This window comes from Balaenoptera borealis (genome assembly GCF_965194805.1).
Source record: "Balaenoptera borealis genome assembly, chromosome: 6".
In the NCBI taxonomy this organism is placed as follows: Eukaryota; Metazoa; Chordata; class Mammalia; order Artiodactyla; family Balaenopteridae; genus Balaenoptera; species Balaenoptera borealis.
The window spans coordinates 19,404,360-19,428,659 of record NC_138863.1 but is presented as its reverse complement, the minus strand read 5'-3'; the positions used below and the strand labels follow the sequence as shown (position 1 = coordinate 19,428,659).

The 24,300-nt window shown below is 52.1% G+C and overlaps 1 protein-coding gene and 1 long non-coding RNA gene across 12 annotated transcripts in view; one reads left to right on the top strand and one right to left on the bottom strand.

Annotated features, from left to right (window-relative positions):
- Nucleotides 1-24,300, bottom strand: part of TNS1 (tensin 1) — a 229,994-nt gene that overhangs the window by 67,074 nt on the left and 138,620 nt on the right. For all 11 annotated transcript variants that reach the window (XM_082397656.1, XM_082397654.1, XM_082397655.1 and 8 more), the window contains 10 exons: nucleotides 23,637-23,687; nucleotides 22,376-22,498; nucleotides 21,915-21,979; nucleotides 20,246-20,329; nucleotides 17,126-17,238; nucleotides 16,625-16,685; nucleotides 16,303-16,378; nucleotides 15,579-15,708; nucleotides 14,140-14,205; nucleotides 12,869-12,985 (listed from right to left, as the gene is read on the bottom strand). In XM_082397656.1, the coding sequence (XP_082253782.1) occupies nucleotides 12,869-12,985; nucleotides 14,140-14,205; nucleotides 15,579-15,708; nucleotides 16,303-16,378; nucleotides 16,625-16,685; nucleotides 17,126-17,238; nucleotides 20,246-20,329; nucleotides 21,915-21,979; nucleotides 22,376-22,498; nucleotides 23,637-23,687 (886 nt within the window). The remainder of the gene's footprint in view (nucleotides 1-12,868; nucleotides 12,986-14,139; nucleotides 14,206-15,578; nucleotides 15,709-16,302; nucleotides 16,379-16,624; nucleotides 16,686-17,125; nucleotides 17,239-20,245; nucleotides 20,330-21,914; nucleotides 21,980-22,375; nucleotides 22,499-23,636; nucleotides 23,688-24,300) is intronic.
- LOC309631385 overlaps nucleotides 1-24,300 on the top strand; it is a 657,985-nt gene that overhangs the window by 548,186 nt on the left and 85,499 nt on the right. The gene's annotated exons all lie outside the window — the stretch shown is intronic.

The window sequence follows — 24,300 nt, the reverse complement described above, 5'->3', positions numbered from 1 at the left end:
ATGGAATAGGCACAGAGCTACGTACCCATCCGTTATCTCACTTAATTCTCAGCCTATAGGAGAGGTATATCTTTGTCCTCATTTTACCAGGGAGAACACTAAAACCCAGAAAGGCTAAATGATTTGCCCAGGGTCAACAGGGGGCAGGAGGCAGAGCTGGGGCTTGACCCCAGGCAGCCTGAGTCCAGAGCCCAGGCTTTCAACCACTATGGTGCCTCTACTGCCTCCCGAGGATGTGGGTTTTGTCTCTTCTCAGGCCACTCTAAGACACTGTCCTTCTTAACCTCAATGGAGGCTGCCTATTACTGAAGGTATGTGAGCTCAGCAACTTTGTCAGGATTTCAGAAGGTCTCTTGGCAAGGGGAGGAGCATAGAGAAGAAAGAGATGTACGGGGATGAATCACCCATGAGCAGCTGGGGAAGTAGAGGGAGGGGAACCATGAAAGAAGAGAGGACGGATCATCCTCCAGATCCCAGACCCACTGAAACCTTTTCCCATAAATGGTCTCACAACTGTCCATTGGACAGAAAGCAGGGCCTGGGAGAGTGGACCAAGAGGGACGGGCTCTGTCGCCTGAAGAGAAGCGCACCAGGTAGTAGGCAGGAGGAGTGGGCAAGACACAGACAAGCTCCAGGGAGGGCGCTGCCTCTCAAAGGCTGGTGGAGAGATGGGCCCGAAGGCCAGCACCATTAGTGAAGGAGTTAAACTTTGCCAAGAAGCAAACCAGCCTCAGCTAGCACCTACGAGCCAGCTCCAGGCCAACTGGCCTGGACAAGGAGAAAGAGGGCCAGGCACAGCCTCCAAAGGCAGGGAGGAGCACCCAGGGCCTGAATAGGTCCAACAAGGAATAATCCAGAATAATCCAGAAAGACAACTCTCACCAGCTCTGTTCTTAGTACCCATCACTCAGCCACGTCCACCGGGCAACAGATCTGGGCTCCAGGGACCCATCCACTGCAGGATTTTGTGTGCTGTCTTTCCTCTTAATCTCCTGGTTTGTCCTCCCCTCCTGGACCCCATAAATATGGTTCCCTTGGGGCTCCCCTCACCCTCCCTCCACCTTCTCCAACATTCCCACCTTCACCAACTCCTGCATTCCACTGACATCCTACCCAGCCCACCATGGGACGGGGGGCAGTGGTGAGAAGGAGGCCAGAGCGATTTGATTGCTTTCTTTCCCTCTACTTTCTAGACTTCAAGTAATGTTGTTATGCCACTTCTAGATCTGAAAAACAATTCTGCTTTCACTGTCATCTACCCTCCCAGGCCTAGGACACATGCAGTCCTTCTGCAAAAGTCATCCACCTCTGATCACCACCATCCCAGAAGCTTCTTCTCTCCTGAGAAGCCTGGCTCTTGGCCAAGATCCTTCTCCATTTGGCTGTGGGTCGCGGTGGATGGTGCACTTGTCTGATCTGCACGCACTCCCTCCCCGTCCTTGTCTGCAGGACTTTCTACAGCACCAGGGCTAGCCTAGGGCCCACCATCTAGTAGGTGATGTATAAGCATTTGGGAAAGAAAGGAGAGAGAAAAGGAAGGGAGGGAAGGAAGAAGGAGGGGAGGGAGCAAGGGAATGATGGGTGAAAAGCAGCTTTAGTTGGGTCCCCCAAAATATTTGATCAGTGGAAGCTTGTATTTCTTTTCTTGGACGTGGTTAGAGTTCGTATCTTGGGGTCTCGCCGAGTCCAGCTAACCTGCACCTGTCTGCGTGTCTGGCAGGAGCGGAAGCAGGGAGGGTGGTTGAGGGGGAAAGACTGCACGTTCTCCTCTTCCCCGGCCTGGAGCTTGATATTTGAGCACAGCAAGAGGGCAGACGTGCCGCTCAGGCCCCTGGCCAAGAGCTCTGCGTCTGCTCCGAGTGTGGCTCCGGCCTTCCAACCTCCACCTGATGGCAGAGATTACAGAGGACCAAAGGCACATTCAGTCAGGAGGGTATTGGTTTACTGAATGTTCCATGGGCAGACACTGCTCTTCAAGCCTGCCAGCTGCCTCACAGAGCAGGGCCAGCTAAGGGTCCAAGGGCATCAGCACAAGCTCCACCCCACCCCACCAGGAGCAGCACTAAGCAGGCGGCCGGCAGATGCTGGGTCAGTGGAGTCGTCTTCTTTATCCACGAGGTCAGACCGACCCTACATTTAAATTCTCAGCACTCTGATTGTTCCAGCAGGCCAGGAGAGGACTCCCTCTTGGGAAAGCAGAAACCCAGATCCTCCTCAAGAAGTCATCCCAACCCTGCCTCTGCCACTATCTCTACGTAGACCACCCCACACTGAGACCCATTGCCCTTGTTTCTCGACACCTCTGCCCAAGCGGGCCAAGATGACAAGGGCCCAACCTCCCTGCCACAGTTGATCTACCATTTCACAGTCGGGAAGTTTTTCCAGGTGGCTAATTCAAACCCCTCCTGCTGCAGTCTAAGCTCAAGCTCTTTGAACTATGGGATATGACAGAACAGGGACAGAAGCTGAAGCTTTCAGTAACAGCTTTGAATTTCTCCCTCCCTGCCCTTACCCCCAGCCCTGACCCTGACCAGAGCAGAAGGGCTGCCCCCTCCAGCAGCCAGTAGGATTTCCCAACAAAAATCAGCCTCTTAGGGGGAGTTCCCCAGTGGTCTAGTGGTTAGGATTTGGCGCTTTCACTGCTGTGGCCTGGGTTCAACCCCTGGTCAGGGAACTGAGATCCCACAAGCCATGCAGCATGGCCAAAAAAAAAAAAAAAAAAAAAAGTCAGGCTGTTAGCACCTGTGCTTAGAAAATCACCCCCTAAAGCCCTCTGCTCAAGGGGCAGATGTATCACTCAGGATCCTTGGACGTTTTTCCTGAATAATTTGGGACCACCTGCAATCTTGCCCTCCCCTTTTTTTACTGGTTCCTCCACATCTTACCCAAAAGTTCAGAAGGCAAGAATGTCACACTCTGTGAAAGTATGTCAAGGGTAAACATTCACCATGGTGCTCAGGTGTTCTTCCAGGGTGGGCACAAGGGCTGTTGTCCCCACTAACTGCCTCCAAAGGGGCCGCCTTCTGCTACCCTTCCCCACCCTGCCTCGCCCTGGGAGACGAAGGGAAACAAGGCCGTGCAGGTGGCTGAGGCAGCCCGGAGGCAGAACTCGTGAGCTTTGGTGCTGCCCTGACATCCAGGGACCTGGAACCGGGCCTCCCTCTCTGTGTAACGGGGGCAGGTGTTCCAGACCAGTCGAGGCACCAGTTCCAGGGCTGGAAAGAGATCAGACAAAGCAGCCTAAAGCACTTCAGGCTATAGATGTATCATCTTTCAGATCAAGGTCACAGAATGATAGGAAGCAGTATCCCTGACCGGCTCCAGACCCCCACCCATTCCCGTCCAAATCCTGCCTTCACCATTTACTAAAGGTATTATCTGAACAAGGTCCCTAAGCTCTCTGTGATTGCCTCAGTTTCCTCTCCTATAAAATGAGAACACTCATAACCAGGTGTATGTGGAAGTATTTGGGTCTCAGTTGTGACAGAGGCCCCAGGAAAATGAATGCCATGTTCCAAAAGTAAGGCAGGGCTTGTAAAAAGGGATGACTGACATCAAGAAAGTGAAAAGTCAACCCACTGAATAGGAGAAAATATTTGCAAATCATATATCTAATAAGGGACATATTTCCAGAATATATAAAAAACTCTTACAACTTAATAACAAAAAGACAAAAATCCAACTTTAAATATGTGCAAAGGTTGTGAATAGGTGTTCCTTTAAAGAAGATGGCCAATTAACAAAGATGTTCAACATCATTAATTACTAGGGAAATGCAAATCAAAACCACAATAAAATACCACTTTATACCCACCAGAATCCCAAAGATAGAAAATTACAAGTGTTGGTGAGGATGTGGAGGTATTGTAATCCTCATACACTGGCTGGTAGGAATGTAACATGGTGCAGCCACTTTGGAAAACAGTCTGACAGCTCCTCAAATGATTAAGCATTGAGTTACTATATGACCCAGCAGTTCCACTCATAGGTACCTACCCAAGAGAAATGAAAACATAAGTCCATGCAAAAACTTATACATGAATGCCCATAGCAGCATTCTTCATAATAGCCAAAAAGTGGAAACAGTGCAAATATTCATCCACTGATGTGTGTATACACAAAATGTGGTATGGCCATACAATGGAATATTACAAAGCAAATCAAAATGAACTAATACACACTGCAAACTGGATGAACCTTGAAAACATCATGCTGAGTGAAAGAAGGCCACAAAAGGCCACATACTGTATAATTCTATTCACATGAAAGATGCAGAACAGACAAATCTATAGAGATAGAAAACAGATTAGGGATGGGGGTGGGTAAAGATGTGGGGAGTGACTGCTAATGGGCATGAAGTTTCTTCGAGGGGGGTGATACTGTTCTAAAATTAGATTATGGTGAGGGTTGTACCACCCTAAGTATACTAAAACCTACTGAATTCTACTCTTTAAATAGGTGAAGTTATGATATTAAATTATATCAATGTAATACCATTTCATTATATTATATTGGGAATATATAATATTAGCTATTAAAAAAAATTTTTTAAGACAGTGATGGCTGAAAACTTTTTTGTGGCTCTAAACTGCCCCCCACACACATCCATGTCAAGGCAGTGAAAGGATCAGGAAGTGAGTGATTCTAAGAGGAATCCTGGAGAGAAGAGTGTTGTTTTGCTGCAAGTGCAACCTGCCAGGGAGGGGCTTTCCCCTCACCTCGGTGAGTCTGCTCAGCTCAACTCAAGTCCGCTGGGGCTGGAAAACGTGAGACACGGGCCTAGCTCAGGCCTGGAAGTCCACACGGTGAGAGGCCAGCCAGGGAACAGAGACAGTGGCTGCACTGGTCACCTCAGTTCCAAGCTTTGCTGAGCCCAAGGGCGCCTTAGGGCTCCTGCGGACCGAGGGGAGAGATCCAGCCCAGGGCTGCCTCAGATCCTGTCCTAGAGGGCCACCTGGAGGGCTGAACCACCCTCCACAGGAGGAGGTGGAGGGAGCGAGGGATGCTTGGGCCGAGGAAGGGGTGAGCCTCTGACAGATCTGCAGTCACCCACCCGAAGGAAACGGTGAGAAGAGACTCTTGGGGAGTTCAAGGGGGGGCTCCAAAACATCCACGGAAGTGCTGCAGGAGGAAACAGTCACCCGGAATCTTCCACTGTCAAAGAGCTCAGATGTCATATCATCCGTGCCTGTGTCTCCACCTCACAGGGGTGCAGGCAAGTAAAAATGTTCCCATCCCTTCTCTCCTTCCTCTCTTCCCATCAGTCAGGGAAACAGACAGAAAACCTACAGAAACGACCCCCACCCCCTCCCATCCACAGCTGGCGCAAGGTAGGGGCAGACAAGGGGGAAGAACTAATTCTGGGTGAAGCACCAAGTTCACCAAGTTCACTCTGGGCATCTTTATTACTGCCCAGAGGCTCTTGTATAATATTACCTAAGCGTGACTAGAAAAGGCACGGGACTCACTCTAATGTCATTCGAGCGCAGGGGAAGCTTTAAAACCACATCCTACAAGTTCTGCTTGGTCAGCCTAATGGTTACAAAACAGTAGCCACCTATAGGCATTTGGGGAGGAGTAACCAAGAGAACATATACAGGGTAAGAACACAAGGCTGGCTATCATCTAGTCATTACCTTTGTCATCATCACTGTCATCATTAGGGTTGTAGAGCTGGAAGTTTCCTTGCAAATCAACCCCCCTCAATTCACTGATAAGGAAAACTGAGAGCCAGAGAGTGAAAGTAACTCTTCCTAAGTCACACAGCAAGTTGGTGTCAGAGGCAAGTCTCCTGACTTCGAAGAGTGGGGCTCCCAGAACAGAACCAGCTACAGACAGTTCCCAGAGAGTAGAGGGACCAGGGGAATATGGGTTTTTTCTTAAGAAGAGAGGGCTTGTATATATTCAAAATCACACCTCTATCTTCTTTCCTCCAGCACTTCAATAATAATAATAATAGACACAAATTATTGCCAGCATAGTACACACCAGGCACTTACTTTTCACATTGCACATACGTTACCTCATTGAGTCTTAACAACAATCCTAGAAGGAAAGTACTGTTATTGTACCGATTTTACAGATAAGGCATCAGAGAGGCAAAGTGACCTGACCAAGGAACACAATTATAAACAACAGAGCTTGGAACCAGATCTTCTGATTCTCAATTCCACAGTCTTAATCCCTGAAGTAGACATCAGTCTGTTCAATGATATTTCTACTTTCTTCCACACACAAATTCCCTGCCCCCTTTGAAGTTAAGCATGGATGTGTGACATGTTTTGGCCAATGAAATGTGAGCAGAAGGAAAGTGTGTCATGTCCAGACAGAAGCAGTGTGCAGGTCACAATGTCCTCTACCTACTTCAGCAGCAGTGGTGGATGCACCTATGCCATGAAGCCACCATCAGCCTGGAGGAGGTAAGATGAACAAAGACCCCTGCCAATCCACACTGGACAGGCAGCATGGGCAAGCAATACACTTTTGTTGGTTAAGCCACTGAGAATTTGGGGCTGTTTGTTATGCAGCATAACCAAGCCTCTCCTGACTGATACAGCCACTGAGCAATGCTGCTTCCCACTACAAGCTCAAGAGAGGGAAGCTAAGTCCATCTTAGCTCCTCACAAGTCACAAAAAGGAGTAACGAGCTCAAAGAAATGGAAAGAATTGCTACTCCAACTTCCTCATTTTACAGGAAATAAAAAAGATCTAAAGAAAAGGAGTTACCAAGGACACCCAAACCCAAATCTCCTGCCTCCCAGGCCAGTGTCTGTCTGAGTCTGTCTCTCCATGTCTCTCACCTGTTTCTCTCTCCTCACTCTCTGCCTGTTTGTGTGCCTCTCTCCCTTCCTCTTTCCTTTCTCTCAAAAGAGAAAAAAATATCAGAGAATCCTTGGACAAGCCCAGCTCATGAGAAGTCACCACAGGCTAGGGACTCCTGGCTACCATCAGGGAGGCTCTTCTCCAGCTCAGACAAAAGGACATGAAGAGGAGGTGGGTGTCCTACAGAGCTGGAATCTCTCCCCCAAGGAAGGGGATTCCTCTCCTCACAGAGCCTGAGGGTGAGAGGCTTGGGCACAAACCCAAGCCCCCTTGTCACCAGCCCCTGGCTCTGATGGGGCTGCCCACAGAAACAAAAGAAGGGCTGCCGGGCATCCTGCAGGGGGTGGTTATCAGTCCCCTTGCCATCTTCAGCCAGGCCAGCAGACTTGTCATTTCTCCCTTCATTACTCCTTTTGGCTCTGAGCAATCTGCTGCTTTACCCAGCCTCAGCCCCTATTCCCCCGTCCTCTTTTAAGTCTTGAGAAACTCTAATCAACTCAGTGTCCAAGGAGGTTGGGGAAAGGTGGGAGGGAGTGGGTGGGCAATGAGATAATTCAGGCCTGGTCAACCTGTGGGCTTCTCAGAATTGGAAGGCAGCCCACACTCCCTTGGTCTCGCACTTGCTTCCGGGAAGGCTTGCCCTGGAACACTCTGGAGGAATTTGGAGACAGCTCCGTGCAGCATAGGCAAAAACACAGCCCTGCTCCCACCCACAGGGAGCTGGGATCTGGGCATGGGGCTTCATTACTCAGGCCAAAGAGCTAATGGGGCTTCTGGAGGCTGTGAAACGTGGTGCCAGCCAGAGTGCTGAGCTGGCAGGCTCCAGACCAAACTGGAGAAAGGCAGAGAGGAGGAGGCTGGTGGGGGGCCAGACTGTTCTCCCCTCCACCCACCCTGGACCTTCCCTTACTCCTCAATCAGGACCAAGACTCCAGGCATCCAACTACAGGCAACCCAGAAAACTCCTTCCTGGGTGTTATGGGCTGAATTGTGTCCCCACTCCCAAAATTCATATGTTGAAGTCCTAACCCCCAGTACCTCAGAATGTGACTGTACTTGGAGATAGGGCCTTTAAAGAGGTGATTAAGTTAAAATTAGGTCATAAGGGTCGGCCCTAATCCAATATGACTGATGTCCTTAAGGGAAGAGGAGGTGAGGACGCAGATACACACAGAGGGAAGACCATGTGAAGACACAAAGAGGAGACGGCCGTCGACAAGCCAAGGAGAGAGGCCTCAGGAGAAACCAACCCTGCCCACACCTTGATCTCAGACTTCTGGCCTCCAGAGCTGTGAGAAAATAAACGGCTATTGTTTACGGCAAACAGTCTGTGGTACTTTGCGGTGGCCACCCAAGCGGACTAGGACATCAGTCTAGTTCATCATCAGGTTCACCACGGGGTTCTGCTCCCAAAGTAAGGAGTCCCCGAAATGACAGGCACTCATCCTATGCTCCCCGGCCACCTGTCCCAAGGCCTGGAAACTTCTCTGCTCAGAAGGTTCTTCATTGGATTCTTCACCTTTCATCATCTCCCCTTCCTTCTGGCTTAAGTGCAGGGGAGCCAAAATGGTCCCAAGCAGCCACGGTCACCGCAGCCTAGGTCCACCACGCAGAGGCACACTCTCCTCCTATTTCTGGCTCTACTTCCTGGCCCCATCCTCCAGGGAAATGGGCTACCCTGTGGGGCAGTGAGCATCCTGTCATCTAAGGTGAGGAGCCAGGGGTGGGAGGAGGAGAATAAGCTGAGCTCCAGGGGGTGGGAGGGATTTGGAGCCGACACCTGAATTCACACGCCAACCTTACTCTGATCTCCTGACCCCGGGCTAGATCGCTGACCTCCCCACATGCGGTGTGGTCATCACGTAATGGGGCTGCAAAAGGGTGAGCTGAGGTCATGAAAGGAGGGTTCCACTCGTAGGGATGTCCCCCTCTTTGACAGGTCCCTTCCCCTCTTGAGCCTCAGTTTCCTCTCTACAGTGGGAGGGTGTGAGATGGGCTCTGTGATCTGGGGGGGGCCCGGCCTGCAGAGACCAGAAGTCCCCACACGTTTTCTTCCTTCATTTTGCTGCTGAGATTGACAGGGGACACCCTGAAGGAAAGGAAGAGCATGCTGAGTGCCACGGGACGGCATGTCTTGAACTGGAAACCTGCCCGAGGGTTCAGAGGGTAGGGATGCAGGCAGTGAGGAAGGGGTTAAACACAGAGCAATTCCTGACATGGAGGGTAAAGCCGGGGTCACCTGGAGGGCTTCCCGGAGGAACGGAGCTCTGACCCCAGCGCCGACCGCCTCTCACTTCAGGGAGGGCCGAGGTGGGGCCCAGGCCAGAGATGACCTTTGTCCCCAAGACCTGGGCTCGGTGCCCCCGACCACCACTCTGAGTCACCCGCTGGACTCCAGAGGGACTGGCCCACCCCTCCTAAAGCCGCCCCCGATGGGCCTGAAATAGCAGAGGCGGACAGCTTCCAGAAATGGCCTCGCCTCACCTCCAACACAACACCCTGTCCGTATTTTGAGAGGCCAGCCCCTCACCAGAGGCAGTCCTGCGTGAGCAGCCCCTCCTGTGTATGGGGGGGGGGCGGGGACAGGGGGACATCAGGGATGTGCCTCAGCTGTTCCCGGCGCCGCAGCCCTGCTCGGGACCTGCCACAGGGTACTGCACTCTGTGCCTCACCGCCTATAAGACCCCGCCCATACTGAGAGGCAGGGCAGGAGAGATCTGGACTGTCCAGTGGTGAGAAGTGGGGGGCAGAGCGAGCAGACCCTCACCCAAACTCAGCAGGACCCAGGTACTGCCACAGGACCAGACACCCAGGACAGACCTTGGGGACGACGGCCAGCTGAGGACACTGTAGCAGTTAGCACCGGGGTTCCACACCAGATCCGCTCTTCACTAGCAAGGCTACCTTGGGCAGGTCACTTAACCCCTCTGTGCCCCCCATCCAGGCATAATAACAGTGCCCACCTCACAACGTGGCTGCAAGTGTTAGATGAGACGGAGGCGATCAAGTGCTTGGCATCGTAACCGGCGCGTGGCAAAGCCCGAGCTGGCTCCCAAGGCCAAGGGGCCTCCCCCCAAGCCCTGTCAGCAGACCCCTGAGATCGTGGTCACTACCGACGTGACAGAGACTCATGAGGGACAACAGCAGGCAGCCCCTCTGCAGCACCTGCTCCCCGAAAGGTGCTCGAAATGATTTGTCAACCAAATCCCCATGTTACAACAGAGTCAACGGGGGCCCCAAGAGGATGGCATCTTGGCAGAGGATCTGAACCCGGATAGTTGGGCTCCAGAGGCCACAGTCCTAACCACAGTACAAACTGCCTCTCACGAAAATTGCTACAATAACCCAATCACGTGGGTACCGTCACCATCCCGTTTGCAGATAAGGAAATGAAGACCACAGGAAGGCATGATCATTTGACCAAGGGCACACAGCTGCGGACGGGAGACTTCACAGTGTGGACCAGGCAGTTGGGCTCTAAAGCACACGTGCTCGAGCCCTGCGCTCCAGCACCTCAGGGTCATCCTGCCTCTCCTGGTCCAGGGCCGCCCCAGAGGGCAGGCAGAGCCTCCTCTGGCACCACATCGCACCCCACAAGGCCATCCCCCAGCCCGAGGACAGCTCCAGCAAATGGCCAAACCACCGCCCAGGCTCCAGCGTGAGCTATCTCCTGGGCCCCCCAGAGTCTTGGGGGTTAGGGGCCCTTATCCCAGCTAGCACATGTGGAAACCAGAGCACAGTGACTTGCCCACAACTAGGGAGACAGACAGAGGCCTCCTGCTTCCCTCTCTTGAACCAGAGAATTAGCCACAAGAAAATGCATTTACCTCTGTGCCCCAGAATCCAGAGCCTTTTAGAAGTGCTCCAGCCGGGAGAAGCAGGATGCGGATAAGATCGCTGCTCCTGCCCCGGGGCCACCCCACTGACTCTCCTGTCCCTGTGGGGGATGCAGCTCAGTGACAGTGGGGAGTACACAGCGGGACGGCCAGGGTCTGCCCGGGTGACCACTCCAGCCGCCCAGCTCCGGGCCCGGGCCAGCCAGGCCAGGGAAGAGGACGGCAGGGCTGTGAGCTGCTCCCCCTGCCTTCCCTTCCCACCCTTGGGCGCAGGGCCAGTGTCTCAGCCTCCAGACAGGAGCCCCTCTGTCCCTACAGGACGAGCTGACCTTTAACTGGCCAAAAGATCCTACTGGTTCCATCCCCCTGCCTGCGAGAGCAGAGAGCAGACCGGAGGAGAGAGGAGGGCGGGCAAGGGGGAGGGAGAGAAGCCCAGGGCCTCCCTCTCCCCTTCCTTCCTCCCCCTTCCCTGCCTCTGGTACCAGCCTCCTGCTCAGTCCGCCTGCTTCCTTCCCTCACGGCTGACTGTGTCCCAAGCCCCATCCTTCCCGCAGCCCCTCCTTTCCCCTTAATTGTTTTACCTTTTGTTTGCCTGGCACTTTATAGTTTACTAAATGTTTTTACATTTATCATCGCATTGAATCCACACCAGGGAGAGATGGAGAGACATTGAAAATTCCTTCCAATTGCCAAGTGTTCTTGTTAAAAATGCACACATGCCTCAGAACGATGAACAATTAGGCTGGCAGCCACCGGTACCTCAGGACTGATTCATTTCATCCTCTGCCTTCTCCCCAGCTACAGGGCACAAAGGGACGTGGTTGGAGCAGGAAGAGGAGTGCTTTTGGGGGCAGCCTCAGCACAGTAGGGAGGACCCTGGTGGAGTGTCTAGGCCCCTGGAGGGGTGGGGGAGAAGTGCGGGAACTAGGTAGGGAGAGGGCAAACTTTCACCATGGCAACACTGCACATGAACTTCTCTCATCAAACCCTAAATTCTAGCCTAAGCATCGCCCTCATCCCACTCCCTCTGAACTGCATCGCTCATTCTGGTGTCTCTAAGGTCAGAGGGAGAATCTTTATGCAGGAAGAGGCCTAAAAGACTTTCAGTGTGGAGTCAACAAATCCAAAACCTTGGAGGTGGAGACCAGGGTGAGGGTCCCTGGTCTACCTAATCCAGCTCTGACACATGGCCCAGGGTCCCCACCCCAGGACAAGCTTCAGCTGGGAGGAGAAGCACAGAGGCTGGGTGCTGGTGTCCTTGAAAGGACATATCCTGGTCATGGGGGTAAATCAAGAGATGCTTCCTTCTGGGCCAGGGGGTGGGGGCAGGTCTCAGTTACCCTGGCTGAAAACTGATGGGGGATGGGCCATCGGTCCTGAGGTCCTCCCAGCTTCCACATTCCGTGATCCTGGGACCAAATCAGGGTAACAAGCCTGTGGCCAAACTCCAGACAGGGCGTCTCAAGAGTTCCTGAGCTCCAGACATGCTCATTCTCAGAGGCCCGCCCTGCATCCCATCACACATACTCAAATGAACCACATAAATCAATAGAACTCATATATAACTCTCAAGAGTTGAACTGAGTTGTGGATAACCATTTGACATTATGTTAGGTTTTGTTGCTAAATTAAACATGTATTAATTTCAGTTCTGCTGCTTTCTTTTCAAATTTTGGAGGCTACCAGGTTGTTTCCAGCTCACAAACATTTTCATTGGCTGTTGATGAAAGCTTGTGGGTCCTAAATGCTGTGTCTACCTTCCTAGTGCTCTGACCCCAGAGAACTCAGGCAGCGAGCCTGGAGAAATCCAACAACGGGGTTAAAAGAAATCTAACAAATGCTGTATTTTAAGCACAGGAGGGTATCTCAAGCTCCACGCAAGGCCACTTCCTCCAAGGAGCCCTCCCAGACCACTCCAGCTCTCAAGAATCCATCCCCTGACAACCTCAGAGCATTCGCTGCCTATGGGACTCATTCGGCACCAAGGATACACCCTTGTATGGCTGTTTTGCTTCATTCTTTAGCTCATTCATGTTTTGTTTTACCTTCCCCCACTGAACTGTGAGCTCTCAGAGGTGCTTTGGACCTCTCCTCTGCACCTCCCCTCCCTTTGAGCCCAGTATGGTGTCATAGCAAACCAAGTGAGCCGAGGCCATGTGAGCAGGGGCTGTGCAGTCGCAGAGGGGCTGGAAGCCACTGGTCCCACCTACCCTCCATGCCATCATCTTGATGCCCATTGAAGTTGTCATAGGAATCCCAGCGGATGAGGGGGTCGGAGGTGTTATAGTCCACAGACACGCTTGGCCCGTTCTCCAGGTGTTCCATGCCTTAGAAAATGGGAAAGGCGGAGACGACAGTGAAGAGGAAAAAAAAACAGATCGGTAGCTGGAAAAACAGAGGAAACCAACAAGTTCCCTAAGGATGCTCCCTAAGGGACTTCTCATTTTCTTGACCATGGCGAGGCAGGACCACTCGCTTAAGTTGGATGGAGAACCCAGGAGTCTGGTTTCTTGCATTCTTGAAAAGGTTCACACCAGGTCATAAGGGTAAATAAGGACAGCAGCACTGAGCAACAAAGACCCTTTAGAAGAAAGCTGGGGGACCCTCTGGCTGGGTGGCTGCCTCTTTCTCTTCTGTGTCCCAGGGGCCCCTGGGGCAGTGCCAAGAGTCCAGAGAGTCTGCCCTGGAGTCAGGGGGGAGTGCAGGAGAGGCTTGTGATGGGCTGCACGGGGTCACGGACAGCAGGCAAATCACAGCCTTGACATTGAGAGGACACAAGTCATCCCAGCCATCCCCCTGCCCTTCCACTTAAGATGCTTGCCACTGCAGGCAGAAATCTGAGGAGAGAGGCAGAATCTCTCCTACACATCCAGAGAAAGCCCAGGATGCAGACAGCATAAGCTACAAGTCAGGCCTTCTGGGTGAGTTACCTTCCTGACCCAGCAGTCCTTTCTTTAGTCTACCCAGAGCCCCTCTGCTGTAACCTGACTTCACCTCTTCCTATTCTGTTCCCAAATAAGATGAAGAACAACTGGTCTCCACATATAACCAGTCTAACGGCTTAAAGGCTATTATTAAATTGGCCTTCTCATCTTCAGGTTGAATCACCTCAGTTCTCATAAATACTTATCGTCCATCCAGCACCTTTGAGAGTCCCCTTGGCCACTCCCTCCATCCACCACAGCCTTCAGTCTCTGAATATAATAGGATGATGACCTAATGGGGCCAGAACAGTTTATCCAACCCAGCGCCTCTCTGTCTACTTTTTTATTTTTATTATCCAGAGATTAAGTCACTGGTTCATGTTTAGCTGGGGGTCCACTATGATACCCAGATCTTTTACTGCTGGCCTGACTCTCAACCACAGGTAACTTGGTATTTGTAGAGCAGATCAGTGGGAAAATGGTAGAGGTGAGTTGAGGTGGGGCAGGGCAGAGTGGAGGGAAGGGAATGAATCAATGGATTCTAACTTGGCATTTACCTTGAATTTTCTCTGGTCCATAAGAAAACACAAATTCAACTTTGCCATATTCTGGAAATCGATCATCTGAAAAAAGGAGAAGGAAAAACAAAAATGGGCAACTGATTCCCAAAAGAGGACTCCACAAAAAGTTTTCTTCTAGAAAAGTTTAAAGTAATACATGTATACATGGTTGATAATATAATAAGTAGTATATATAATGATATTAAGTCTCCTACCCACCCTAGCCCTGTCTTACCTGTCTGAGGTAACTATTTCTTACCATTTCTATTTCTTGTTCTACGAGCAGTTACCTCTAAGACTCTAAATAATAGCTACAGTTTTTATGCCACTATTTCTAGATATATCAGTTTTAAATAATCTTCACTGATTCACCACTATGAAGATGAATAATTTGGATCACTTATAGTATTCCCACCTCCCTTCTTAAATCTGGTTTATTATTATTATTACTATTACTACTGTTATTATTATTAATTCACCCTTCTGATCACCTCTGAAACTTTCAATACGACAGTTAAGCCTCTATTTCTTGATCTGTCCATTTCCGATGGTGCCCTGATTCCCTCCATGTAGGAGGAGGAAGTTTGTGCCCCTCCCTTCTCCCACCTCTCCGCAACCCTACATTTATTTTGTCAGCTATTCTTTTACTTTCTTTGTTAAGACTGATGACATTTACATTCTATTCTGCAATTATAACAGCATCTTCTGCTTTTGCTCTCCTGGCTTCGGTACAGGAAAAGCTCATCATAGAAACATCCTTCTCCTGCATGACCCAGACCACACTGCGGGATCAGGCCTCTCCTCCTCAGAGCCCCAGCCCCGTGCTCTGATCTCTGCCTGAGCCCAATCTGCACACAGATCACCATTCACTGCTTGCAGGAAGGGAAGTTACAGCAGGGGTGGTGTCTGCTCCCTGGAGCACCCATCATGCCTGTGTATATCTTCATCACCGCAAGCATCACTTCATAGTATCATGTCTGTTTGTCTCTTTCTCCCATAAGACTGTGAGCTCCCTGAGGGCAGGGCCTGACTTCTTTCTCTTTGTATCATAGTATCATGTCTGTTTGTCTCTTTCTCCCATAAGACTGTGAGCTCCCTGAGGGTAGGGCCTGACTTCTTTCTCTTTGTATCACCAGGGTCTAGCACATGCCTGGCACATACAGACACACAGTGATGCTGGTGGATTTATAGATGGACAGATGGATGGATGGGTGGATGGGTGGATGGATATGGACATGTCCTGGCCCTGAATGTAATATAGATAAAACCTTAAATGGATAGAGGAAAGAAGCAAAGGGAGACAGCTCCCTGACCACCTCCCTTCCCGTGGGAAAATGGTCACCCTTCACTGCTGCCATAGCCCCTCCATTATTGCTCTCCTATCCTGTGGTCTAATTATTCCTTGCTAGGTCTGCCTCTCTACGCAACGAGCCCACCTTTGAAGGCATCGTCAAGGTCCTCCTTCCCAAAGACAACCCCCAGGTCATGGATGGCGCAGGTATGGAACTGCACGCGGAAGATGACGTCTCGGGCTGGGCTCCGGAACTTCTTGTGGTAGCACTTCAGCTGGGTGGGAAAGAGAGCAGAGCCCATCAGGGGCCCGAAGGTAGAAAGTTAGTCCCAAGAAGCCTCCTTATCAGCTCCATGACTAAGCCCCAAACCCAGTGAAGAAGAGGTCACCAACCCCAAACAGGATCTCAGAGCTCTCTGGGGAAACTTCCAGAACAGCAGAGAGTTGAAAGCCAATCTTGCCCTGTGGGGACAAAGCTATCCTCCCAAGAAGTTCCTGTACACCAGTCAGAATGGACAACGTAGAAGTGGATTTAAATCACAGGAGGAAGGAGTGAAGTTAGAATTGAGGGAGTCCTTGTCACCAGCAGGAAGCCCGGAGGTAATGGCTCACACAGAGACATATGTCCCTGGAGATACTCCAGAACAAGAGGCAAGCCCGGGGGAAGGCACATCCAACACCGAGCCAGGGCATGGACAAGGACCATCAAGGTTGGAAGGCCTTGCAGGGCCCCTGAGAGCCAACGACCCCAAGGCTGGTGGCCCACCAGGAGTGACGCTCTTGTCCAGAGAGGCAGAAGGGGAGCAAGAAGAGAAAAGGAAGAAAAAATAAACGGCGGTGCGGGGGCTTGAGACCGAGGGGCAACTTACCAAGATGTCTCCCTTCAAGAGCAGCCCAGGCTCGATGGTGATGCAGATGCTGGTCTGGCTGTCTCCTTGGACGTTGCTATGGGAGCGAGGCAGGCAGAGGGAGAGAGGGCTGCTGAGGCAGCCGCAGTGCACTTTCTCCCAGCTGCCCCTCTGCCAGGGGGCTACTGGGAAAGCTCACTGACCCATCCCTCAGCCCTACCCTAGAAGTCCTCCTAGAAAAGGTCCTAGGCAGCCCCCCAACCCCGGCCCCCAGCCCCCAGCTCCCAGTCCTCAGCCTTGGACCTCCGGCATCCCTGGCCTCTCATCCCTGTGGAATACCTACTAGATACCAGATGTGTAAACAGGTTGCATGGCCTGGTAGATCCGGAGAAATGGCCGACACCCTGTAAGGAAGGAGTGCTATTAGCCAAGACAGCAGAAACAGCAGGAGGAGGAAGGGGGATAGGAGAGATGAAGGAAGGAAGGATCGGCCAGGAGGAGGAAAGGTAAGAAAGGGGGAAAGGGAAGAAAGGGAAGGAGGAAAAGAGGAAGGAGAAATGGAAAAAGAAAGAAAGAGGAAGAAATGCTAACTTTTCATTTAAAAGGCATTTTGAGTTTGCAAAAACACTACACCGTCCAGAGTCACCTGCCCACAGGCACTGCCAGTATCCAACCCATTTTGCAAATGAATCAACTGGGGCTCAGAGAAATAGGAAGTGGTACAGTTGAGACTCCAAGCCTAAGACTGCAGCTAGCCCGCATTTTTTACCCCCAAAGGCTGCCTCCTAAGACAAAGAGATGGAAGACAGGAGGGGAATGGAAGCTAGAGGGCTCGGGCAGGTACCTCCTTTAGACTCAAAGTTGGGGATGCCATGCATGATCACGTGGTGCAGAAACAAGGGCTTGTTGTTCATTTTGATGGAGCCAGAGAGCAGGCCGCTGAAATAATGCACGTACCTGGAGCAGGGAGAAGGGCAGCTTCAGCCAGGGAGGCCTCTGCTGGAGCAGAGCCATTCTGTTCTCTTTTCCCCTGGCATATTGCCCTAGGTTGCCCTGCCAACTCCCCCCGCCCCGCACAAACCCCCAGGCCTCCTGGCAGGTGGGGTCTCCACCCTTGCTGCCTGTAGCCCCAGGAGGGCGAACAGGTACTACTACATCTGGAGTGGGGTCCAGCCAAACCTCCCACTTGGGGTTCTCTGGCGCCTCCTGGTGGCCAACGTGGCCATCTCTTTCCTGCTTCACTCCCGGCCCAGGAATCTCCTGCTGGACCAAATGCACTCCCACACATCCCTGACAGGCATCATTTAGCTGTTCACTACCGCACAAGGCAGGGTGATCAACCATCAGACAGCTCTGACACCCTTACACCGAGCCCAAACCAACCTTGCATTTGTACCCACAGGACCCAGTTCTGCTCCCACAAGACCCACCAACCACATGACAATCCAGCAAATAGTAAGAGCTTAGTAATTCTAGTCCTTCGTTTTTTTATATCACGCTGAAGGGTACAAAATTCCTCTGTACCATTTCATTTGATATTAGAGGATATCTAACTTCCACTAAGTATTCCTATCTCTAGGGTCAACATGCCCCAATTCCCTTAACAAAGCTCTCGTTGGAAGAATGGAAGGAATAAGCCATCCCCACTCGTTCTAGAAGAGAGGGAAAATTAGGTCCAGAAAGGGTCATCAGCCTCCCAAAGGCACACTGCAAGAGCACACAAAGGTGGGAGGAGAGCGGGTGGGAGGAGAAGGGAAGCAGTCTCACTCCAATGCATCTACTAGAAGGAGAGGCCAATCCTTTTGGTTGGTGTGTCCTCCTTTTCTGACGGGCCAGAGGATGCCAAGCTGGGTCAGCTGGACCAATCAGAATGCATTCTGATTTGAGGCGAGTGAGACCAGAACACTCATAACCATGACAATGGTCCCGTCCTGTCTTTTGGCTCCTTGGCCCACCTCCAGGCCTGTGGGCCTCTGTCCCTGGGCTGGGGTGGGGCCACCTTGGACTATCCCAGCAAGATAATCTGATGGGCAGCACCAGCTCCTATTCAGGCCCCTGCCCAGCCCCCAGCCCCGCTGCTCAAACCGGAAACCTGGAATGGCGGGTTCCTATCAGATCCTCTGATCGTGCCAACAGGATGTGTCTGTGTGCTGGGGACAATGAGCCCGGGGTGGGGTGACAATGAATGGGGGAGCTGCAGGCAAAGCCCCTCCCTCCCTCTCTCCCTGCCCTCCTCTCCTCCAGCTGCTCCAATCCCTGCAAGCGGCACTGACAAGAAGGCGGGAAAGTGGCAACGAATGCCACTTCCCCAACAGCTGCACTTCCACATTTGGGCACAGACAGAATTACCCACCCATGAGCAGATGTAGTTGCAGATATGAGCTGCAAGGCAGATACAGATAATGTAAACACGGACACACACACACACACACACACACACACACCCTGATGGCATGCTACGTAAGCACACATTGAGCATGGTGGAATCCCTGAACAATCCTGGTCCTGAGAGGTAACACTAATCCCCATTCTCCAGGCTTTCCGCTTCAGAAATGTGACAGCTCTGCCCACTCTCTCCAAGCCACATTGTGCCATCATAACATCGTGCTCCTCTATTTGAACCTCTTATCTTTCAAGGTCAAGGGCCAGACTCGTGACCAAGGCCACCAGCCACAGGTAGCAAGTCAGGATCTTGAATAATACTTCTTTCCTCCCTGAGACTTCTTCCCTGGGAAGACTCTCACTGATCCACAGCTGCTGTTTCTGACAGCCTCGTCAGAATTTTCTGCACAGAAAGACATTCCGTTTCTGATCTCTGACCCAGAGCCTGGCTACCAGCTGTCCTGTGCCAGTTGTAAGGCACTGGTTGCCTGAGGATTCACTCACTTCTGCTTGGGCTTCCTGCTACAGTGGTGGAAACCGTCCCCAGTGGTGCCGGCACACTTTTAGCCAGGCAAGGTAGGGGTGATGGGGTGTAAGTTGGGGACCCCCAGCATGGAGAGGCTGGAAAGCTCCAGGATCTGTAGCTAGGGGGTCCTGCTTGCCCAGTCAGTATTCCGAAGGGCTAGAAAAGTCAGTGAGACATTGTGGCCTTTATACTTGCTGTTCCCTCTACCTGGACCCTTTACCCCAGACCTTTACTTAGGTGTTTCCTTCTCCCTTCTCAGACCTCACCTCACATGTCCTCTTCTCAGAAAGGTCAGCACACTGGAATCAGCCCCTCATGTCCACCCCTGTCATTCTCTAGCCCCTCGTGTTCTGTTTTGGTTTTTTCCCCATCAAAGCACTTATCACTGTCTGAAATGACCTTGAAGGTTTATTTACTTGTGTAATGTCCATCTTTCCCAATACAATATCAGCTCACTAAGGGCAAAAGACTCTGTCCTGTCCAACTAGATACCTCCAGCACTTGGAACATCCTAGAGTACCTAAAATTTGCCAAATGAATGAAGGAATCCATCCCTGCCCTGCTTCCTGCCTGGGCTGCTGTGGGCCACATGGGTTAGAGACCGTTGTAAAATTTTAAAGCTCTCACAGCAGAAGGTGACCCTTATCACGAACATCTGCGACCTCCTCAGGGCAGCTGGCAGTGACATCAGCCTCCTGTAGACCCATCAAAACACGGAAGCATCCCTGCTGCCAGGACCAAGAAAGGCACTGCCTTCTTATACAAGCTGCCCTCTTGTACCTCCCCCACCGCTGACCCTGCTGCTCTCTGGCACCAACCTCAGGAGCCAGCTGCCATGCCCCACTGCGAGCACACACAGCTGCTCACGGCTTCACCCACGTCCCTGAGCTCACACCCCTCCAGGCTGGCACCTGAACACGCATGCTTGGTACACCCCCACCTAGGCGTGCTGCTTCACCCACCATGGGTACACGAGGCTAGCTCCCACGTATAGCGAGCACACACACGCACACACACACACACACATGCACTGGGCCGAGAGCCCTGGAGACCTACCTTCTCTGGGATGGCTGGCCAATGGGTACAATCTTATCCTCGTAGAACCGCTTCATTGCAAACCGGTCCAGGGCCTGGTTGGCACTGTGGGGAGAGACAGGTGGTCAGAGGAGCCAACTTCCACGAGTCCCTTGTCCACTCACCCCTGCTTCCCAGACCTGCAGAGCCCTCTGGCCACTCTGTCCTGAGACGCCTTCAGGAAAGGACTGCCCCAGCATCTCTCCATCCTGTGTGCTGCACTCCTCAGCACAAGGGCCTTGGAGCCAGGCGGCCTGGGAGCCCATCTCAAGTTCATCACTGACTTAGTGGCCTTGCAACTTGGGGCAGATTACTTAACCTTCCTGAACTTGATTTTTCTTTCCTGTCAAATGAGGTGATAACTGTGCCTTCCTTGAAGGCTGTTGTGGCAATTGAGCGAGATAACACCTATAAAGAGCTCGGCACATGTGGGCACACAGTAGGTGCACAGGAAATGTTGACCATTAAGCAAAGATTAAGCTGGGTCAGGTTTCTTAAAGTCATAAAACTACCGTCCTATTGCAAGCCCTTCATAGAGCATTCTACCCATCCTCAAAGAGATCATTTTTTAAAGAGACAGATCACATAGCTTCTCCATTCTTGACTCTCCAACGATGTCCCATCCCTCTTAGAATAAACTCCAAAGTCCTTATCAAGGGTACAAGGCCCCCGGGCTCTGCCTCCTCCCATCTTCACTTCCCACTCTTTGTCCCCTCACTCACTCGGCTCCAAACACGCCAGCCCCTCGAATTCCCACTGCTGGCCTTTGTCCTTCCCTCTTCTCTGCCTGAAAGGTCCCCTGCCACCACCACCTCCCCCCCCCCCCCGCCCTGGACTGTACAGGACTCAGTCTTCTCCCCTCTCGCCACTTAATTCTGCTCAAATATCACCTCCCCAAGAGGCCTCCTTTCCCCACCGTCTTGCTCTAGTCTCCGTCCTTCAAAGTACTCATCACTTGCTCTTACTGATGTGTTTGTTTACTCATTTAACATTCATGAGGGCAGTGGCCTGGCTTTGCCCACTGCTCTATTTCCAGCACCTAGAGCCTCCTGCACAGTGGCTGTTCCATAACCGTCGTCAAATGACTAAATGAATGGAGGAATTCCTCTGCCTCTCTGAAAATCCAAATCAGAATGGGAATCATCCACTGGTTGTTTCCTATTCTTGATGCAAAACACCTAAGTGGGAAGATGGCCCTGCTGGCCAGAAGCAGGGGAATAGATGAGAAACCTTCCAGATGGCTCTGCTGGACCCAGATGTGATCCAATATTTCTTTGTGACTCCCTCCCTGCTCACTCAGGTAAACAGACGGCAGTTGGGCAAAGAAAAGTGGCCCCAAGAAGCTGACTGGACAGGGTGTCCATCCATGGGCCTGCCTCCCACGGCTGCCCCTCCCCAGGGCCCCAGAGGGATGGTGTCTCCTCTCTCCTGCCCTCTGTCCAAGGGCCCCTGTCCCAGAGCTGAGGGCAGGGACATTCTCCTTTCCAGGGGCTCCTCCCCCTGTCCTCAGCACCTCTCGCCTCCTCTGTCCTTATCCTCCAACCCCAAGGGAGGGAGAGGCCTTGGGTGGGTGGGGGAGGCCTTGGGTGGGTGGGGGGAAGGGGGCTCTGCTGTCAATATTCAGAGAATGGGAGGCTCGGGGCCCTCTTACCTGGCAGAAATGTTGCTGTAGTGCATGTAAGCCGCGATCACAACACCTATCCTGCCTCGGTTTCCCTGAAAAAGCCCCAAAACACAAAAGCCTTTACTTCTAAGTAAAGCTTAGAGCAAGGCGGGCAGGGGCTGCAGAGAGGGGCGGGGTTCTCAGGGAGAATCGGAGGAAGGAGGAAGCGGATGGGGCTGAGTCTCAAAAAGAAGAAACACAGTTGATCGTCCACCACACGTGAGTGACCCACGGGCTGGTACCTCCACTTCCTGGGGGTGCACCCCAGACAGAATCGATTATCCCCAAGAAGGAGAGTACACACAAACGAACTTGCACGCTCACACAATCCAGTGATACGGGCAAGTGCATACACTCATCCAAGGATATATTCGTGCACGGGCATGAACACGCACACGCGCACACACACACACACACACACACACACATCTTGCAGCCCCCACTCTGACCTTGTTGTGTAGAACGACAACGTTGTGGGGATCTGCGTTGAGCCAAGTGTCCATGGCCTTGCAGACACTGCAGATCTTCTCCAGGGCTGGGGTGTGGAGGTCGGGCCAGCCAAATTCCAGTACCTGTGGCCCAAGCCAGGAGTGAGAAGCGGCAGAAGTCCAGAGAGTCAATGGGCTGGGAGGTAGGGAGGTGCCCACACACACCACGTGCCAGCCCCGCAGCGATGCCACCAGCAGCGGGGCCTCAGTTCCTGCCCTGCACGTCAACCCTCTGGAAGGCAGGGGCGTGGAGGCAAAGGACACTGACCCGGGCCTAGAGACCCTGGGTTCTGACACTGGCTCCCTGTGGGCCTCAGGCCAGTCACAGCCCCTTCCCCAGTCCCAGTTTCTGATTTGTGTATAAAGCAAAGGCTTAGAGCCGATGGCCCCAGGTCCCTTCCATATGACTTTGACCTTAAAATATGCTGGGAGCCTCCAGCATTGTTCCCCAGCTCTCCTCCCACAGATAACCCTGAGGCCTGGCTCAGGGAGGAAGAAGGAAAGGTGAAGCCTGTTCACGGCTCTTTTCCAGGCCCTGGACACACAAACCATCAAGTTTTCAGGCCAGCCGAAGGAGGCCTGAGCGGGACAGAGAGCAGATCTGAACAGCAGTCATCAGGCTCCTTCAAACTTTTCTTAACTCACAAAACTTTAAAGTAAAAGAAAATCTGTGCTCGGAAGGGCCCAGAGAGCTCATCTAATCCAGCCCGTCCACTTTCAGAGGTGGAAACTGAGGCCCAGAGAAGTCTGCCACCCACTCAAGGTCACACAGCGACAGGCACCAGAATCCAGGGGCCAGAGCAGATGGGCACACAAAGCCCACACACAGCGCACTGAACAGCAAGTGAAAGAAAGTTGGTTGTAGGAAGGTCTACGGTGGTGATTCCCAGCTGGTTTAAATCCAGAATACTTTTCAATAAGACTCAAAATCTCACAGCTCCAGCCCCACCCCAGAGACTCTGTGTGCACCACAGGCGGCAGACCTTGGTGGAAATCACTGTATTGAGCTTTGCTTTCTGTAACTCGTATTACAGAAACAATAAATATATTATTTTCTATTTTCCAAATAGACGATGGCACTGTAAGTTTGAATAGGCTTTGCAAACTGTCATAGCACTTTCCCCCAAGATTCTAATGTGGGAACCTCAGAGGAAGGGAGCCTCCCTGTTCCCTCTTCCAGGCAGGGAGAATCCCTCCCCACCCCAAACAGCAATGGACTCACCTTGGCGTGGAGCTTCGTGATGTCAGGTCTCCGCTCAGAGAGGTTGAAAAGCTAGAAGGAGGAAAAGGAAGAGATTGTTGAGAAGGTTGGCCCTTTCTCTCTCCCTCTCTCTCTCTCCTCTCTCTCTCTCTCCCTCTCTCTCTCTCTCTCTCTTCCCTGCTGGAAATTCTACCTACCTGACCATACACGGAGTCCTACCAGATACACACTGATAGACAGGAACTCAACTACAGGTTCTCAGGATAAAGAGGGAGAGAGAAACAAGTATGTAGACACCCAGCCACTCCCCTGGATGAGCGGACATCCTGAACTGAAGATGAGAAGGGGACAGAACCTGTCTCAGGTCCCACATGCCACCCCCAAGGTGGGCATCTCTCCACACTGAATGGAAATCCAGGAGTGTCAAACGATAAGCATTTGGCCATCTCTGGTTTCCTCTTCACATGTCGACTTCAGAAGCTCACCGCACGAAGATGTAACTGCTCTGTGGTCGGACGCCCTCCATAGGAGGGTGCAATCCGTGCTGGGTGGGCCCTCTCAGACCCCTGACACCCCTCTCCCAGCAGACACCCCCCAACACCTGACCACATCCCACGGGAATCCCCCAACCTCTGGATTCCTGGGCTCCTGAAATAGGGCAGGATCTTAGATGGCTTCTGGTCCA